This window comes from Nansenia antarctica, assembly GCF_963989245.1.
Source record: "Nansenia antarctica genome assembly, chromosome: 8".
Classification (NCBI taxonomy): domain Eukaryota; kingdom Metazoa; phylum Chordata; class Actinopteri; order Argentiniformes; family Microstomatidae; genus Nansenia; species Nansenia antarctica.
Window position 1 is genome coordinate 31,664,750 of NC_137678.1, and position 5,000 is coordinate 31,669,749.

Below are 5,000 nucleotides of genomic sequence, written 5' to 3' on the forward strand. Positions count from 1 at the left end.
CAGATAAGTACAGAACAGAGTGGAGGACAGAGACTTGTGTTGATCGCTGCACACGGTCCCCCCCTCTCCACCCGACTGACAGCTGCGGTCACAACAGGAAGTGAGGTCGCCCCCTCCGCGCCCTCTTCCTGTCAGGCATGAAAAGTGGGCGGGCGGCAGCGTTGTGGCTCGCGACTGACAACCCATAACGGCCCTCTCTGTAACCCTAAACGCAGGCCGCTGAACCCTGACCCCTCACCAGCGTCTTGTAGTCGATCTGCTGTCTGATGAGCTTGTCCTCGCTGAGCGAGTAGCGCGCCTCGCCCGTGATGGAGTCAATGGGGCCTTTCTCCATCTGCTGCTTGATGGCGCAGAAGAGGGAGAACAGGGGTTCGCCGGCACACTCCTGTATAGAGAGAGAGGGAGAGAGAGAGAGAGAGAGAGAGAGAGACACAGAGCGAGAGAGAGAGAGAGAGAGAGACACAGAGAGAGAGAGAGGGAGAGAGAGAGAGAGAGAGAGACAGACAGAGAGACAGACAAGAGAGAGAGAGAGAGAGAGAGAGAGAGAGAGAGAGAGAGAGAGACAGAAGGCTGTTTTAGTCTAGCGGTTTCAAAAAGAACCAAGTCCACGTGTTACGTACATCAGATCACCATAACTAGCTTTGCCATGTAAATAAGGACAACTTCACTATCCTCCCCCAGAGAAGCCTTCCCCTAGTCTACCGCCACCAGCTCCCAGCAGCCTCTCCTCCCTCCAGACGCGAGCTAGAGAAGTCTGGAGAAGTTTTGGAAAAAGTGAGCAAACGTTGGCATGATAGACTGGGTGAGCCAGCCCTCGTATCAAAAGCCCTTCATCAAACGGAGAGACGTGCCATCTATCAGTGTCTTCCTCTCCTCCTCTAGGCTGAGAGAGAGAGGGATGAGTGGTTGAGGAGAGGATGAAAGAAAGAGGGAGACATCACTCTTCCGTCTGAGAGAGAGCCGTCGCCACACCCCCTCAGAGACCTGATGGGATACGGGGTGTGTACCTCTGTGATGTAACACACTCTACACATGACTAGGGCCGACCGACCGCTTAAACAGCAACACGACAGTTCACTACTCGGGTGTGTGTGTGTGTGTGTGTGTGTGTGTGTGAGTGTGGTGGGGGGCCAGTCAGGAGGGAAAGGTGGGCTCGATAAGTGACGCCCCAAAAAAACACACACTAAAACATAATGTCTTTAACCTGGCCACTTCACACAGACACACACTGAGAGAGGGAGTGTGTTGGCGAGGGGAACAGGGAGGTAGGTGCCGCTTACCTTGAGGAACTTGTAGAGCAGGAAGGTGAACCAGTTGGTCAGCATCTTCTCCGCCACCGATTCGGTTCTGTAAACGGACAGAGAGAGAGGAGACGCACGGAATGAACACACGACACTCACACTCTTCATTACCGCCTTCATTATTCGACGCGGCAGTCACGGACGACATTAAATATTCTGGAAAAAATGATGACTGTCGGTTAATGAATAGGGGTTTTTTGTTACACAAGAACAACGAATTGCCTCGCACATCTAAAAACCACCCGCCCCCACCCCCATGCCGACCCCTGGCCCACCTCACCCCCCCCCCTCCCCGCCCCCCCCCTATCCCCAATCTTTTCCGGCTGCCTTTTCTACTCAGGCACACAACCGAGGGCACCTAATTTACGCTGGGGGCTTTTCGATACAAGGGAAACCAATTAAAAGCCTTATTTGATCCCGGTGGATTGATGTCATTAGAGGGCCGCCGTGGTCCTGTAATAACGCTGCCCTCATTACCGGCTCCTCCCCAGCCCATTCAGAGGCCAGGCGGATCCGCTTACAAAAGGAAAAGTGCAACGGACACAATGTGCCTCGGCCGCCCGTGACTGAACTTACAAAGCGGGGGTGGCGAACACTAGGGGTGGCTACCGGGAGCTAGCGAGCCCGTTAATGAGTAATAGGTGTACAATAACAACAACGGGGGGGGGGGGGGGTGTCGGATATCCTTTAACATGGTCCCACCCTTGTGCGATGGGGGTGTGTGTGGGTAGTGTGCCAAGTAAAGGATCCACAAACACACACACACGCACGCACGCACGCAGCATTTCAATGAGGCATGGCCATGGGCATCAATATTTCAGGATTAAAGCCATTGTGTGTCATTGTGTTTCATTATGTGTGTGTGTGTGTGAGCTGCCCCCCCCCCCCCCCCCTTTGCCCCAGTGTTGTGGCACCTGCAGCCCTCCCTCAGAGGGCCTCTTAAAGGACCTCCATTGTGAGAGATGGCGGGGGGGGGGGGGGGGGGGCAGTGGGGGTGGTTCGAGGGGGGGGGGGCTTGTGCCACAGTGCCAGTAGTCCTGCCTGCCCCCCCCCCCCCCCCAGCGCTGGCACAACACCTGGAGGGGATTAGCTTCCGGCCCTCGCTGTGCCCACCGCACTTTTATTCCGGCACAGCGGCGGGCCCCCCAACGTGTGTGGATGCGAGGGTCAACCAGGTCACGTTTCATCTTTCCTTTCATGTGTCCCCCTCACTCTTTCCCTCTTTCCCTCCCTCTCTCTCTCCCTCCCTCCCACCTTCCCTCTCTCTCTCTCTCACCCCCCCCCCCCCCTCGCGCCACTACTGGACCCTGTAATCACACACACTTCACACACTTCCAAATGCTCTCCATGTCCACAACATTCAGCACATCTATCAAAGGGATGAAAAGAAAAGTACAGAAAGGAGGGAGGAAGGAGGAGGGTGAGGGAGGAAGGAGGGGGGGGGGATTTCTGTAAAAAAGAGAAGAATAAGAGTTGCTTCGGTCGAGCCCTTTAACTTTCTCCTTCCTCTCTTCCTACTCCTCCTCTTCTACAGCTCACACCAAGAATCCTGTTTGTAGTGTGTGTGTGTGTGTGTGTGTGTGTGTGTGTCTGTGTGTGTGTGTGTGTGTGCATGCACGTGTTATGTTTTATGTATTATGTTTCTACTTTGTGCGCCTGTGTTCAGAAATGTGTGTGTATGTGTGTGTGTACGTGTTTGTGTGTACGTGTTTGTGTGTGTTTGTGTACGTGTGTGTGCGTGTACGTGTTTGTGTGTGTGTGTGTACATGTTCGTGTGTGTGTGTGTGTGTTTGTGTGTGTGTGTGTACGTGTGTGCGTGTGTGTACGTGTTTGTGTGTGTGTATGTGTACGTGTGTGTGCGTGTTTGTCCGTGTTTGTGTGTGTGTGTACGTGTTTGTGTACGTGTGTGAGTGTGTGAGGAGGGGGGTGTCCAGAGCCAGGCCCTGCAGTAATGATGTGTTTTCGGGCTCCTCCTCATCCCCAGGCGTCTCTACGGAGGACGGACGCCGCATTGTGACGCAACCGCCCCGCGAAACAACCTCAAAACAACCTCTCCCCCCCGCACCCCCGCACCCCTGTCCCACACCCCCCCTGTCCCACACCCCCCGGCAACCCACTTCAAACAATCTGAGCGACGTTACAAGTTAATGTGGCTGTAACGTGGTGTAATGTACGGAGGCAGAGTGCCCGTTTGGCACGCGGGGGGGGGGGGGGGGGGGGGGGTACAGAGAGAGCCAGGGGGGGGGGGGGTCTCTGGTACTTAGCTAGCCCTGATTACGGCCTCCGGTTTGCCTCTGCTACAGAAACGGGGACCTGGAGGATTCCTGGATGGCAGATGCGGGAAGCGGGGGTGGGGTGGGTGGGGTGGTGGTGGTGGGGGGGAGGCATTAGGATATTGCGCAGAGCCCCGCTCCATAAACGAGGCTTAACGTTTAGATCTTCTTCACACATCTCTCCCACATATGGTCTCCTCAGACATTTCCATGTTCTTGGATGGGAGATGGAATCCATGGCATCTGGGTTTCCACACCACCGGTAACGTAAATAAATAAATAGCGTAAATAAAGCGATGCCAATTCTACCGGATTATAAGGAACATGGAGGCATGGAGGTGACTGCTGCGGCCTGTTAATAATGTCTTCAAAAACACCAGAAGTATAGAACACCAGGGGAGGCTGGGGGGAGGTAGAACACCAGGGGAGGCTGGGGGAGGTAGAACACCAGGGGAGGCTGGGGTAGGTAGAACACCAGGGGAGGCTGGGGGGAGGTAGAACACCAGGGGAGGCTGGGGGGAGGTAGAACACCAGGGGAGGCTGGGGGGGGGGGGTAGAACACCAGGGGAGGCAGGCTGGGGGGGGGGGCCTAGAGTCGTGGCGGTGAACCTCAGCTGAAGGGACTGTGCCGTTATTCGCAAAAACACACCTGTTAATTAACGGTGATAGATTACAAGCTGTTGAACTCAACTAGGATGAGGGTTATACCACGACGGTTATTCAGTAGATTTGGGTATACTCTCCCCTCCTCAGCCCCTCTGGGGCTTGCACTCAAACCCCCACACCCCCACCCCCCCTATTCCATCTTTGGTACGCCCGAGTGACCCTTAGCTTAGCTCCAGGGGCCAGTTGCATAAACTGGCATAAAGGCTGGTCTAAGCCTTAGACTAGTTTTATATTCTCATAAACATAGATTAAGACTGGTCTAAGCCTTAGACTAGTTTTATATTCTCATAAACATAGATTAAGACTGGTCTAAGCCTTAGACTAGTCTTATATTCTCAGGTTAGACCAGTCTAATTAAGACTGCCAGTTGGGATTAAGACTGATTTATTTTGCGGTTAGAAAGTTAGCCACCTTCCCCCCCTGGCTAAACTTGATTTAAGAGCTGTGTTGCTATGGGAACGAGTCAGCCTTACGTTGGAAAAGTGCTAACTTTTAAGTAACTTTAAACTTTTTTTCCCCAACTGCTAAGTATACAGCAGTATACTTTTCTCCACATTATATTCCTCCAATATACATATGTTTTCAACAAAAAAAGGGAGTTTATCTCTCACATCTTCCGCCGCTAGGTGTAGCTGTTTCGGACGCCATGTTTTTTCTGTCCTAGAATGCATTGCGTGACAGGCTATCTATACGTCAATCTTACTTTAGCCACTCATAGGTGAGCTTTATGCAACAGGAACATTTTAGAGTCGATAGCAAC

At 53.3% G+C, this 5,000-nt stretch overlaps 1 protein-coding gene across 1 annotated transcript in view; it reads right to left on the reverse strand.

The window, feature by feature from the left end:
• The window catches only part of plxna4 (plexin A4), a gene marked incomplete at its 5' end in the record, with an annotated part of 86,928 nt that overhangs the window by 44,404 nt on the left and 37,524 nt on the right, over positions 1-5,000 (reverse strand). Inside the window, 2 exons of the mRNA XM_080538277.1 lie at positions 239-385; positions 1,281-1,347. Of these exons, the coding sequence (XP_080394403.1) occupies positions 239-385; positions 1,281-1,347 (214 nt within the window). The remainder of the gene's footprint in view (positions 1-238; positions 386-1,280; positions 1,348-5,000) is intronic.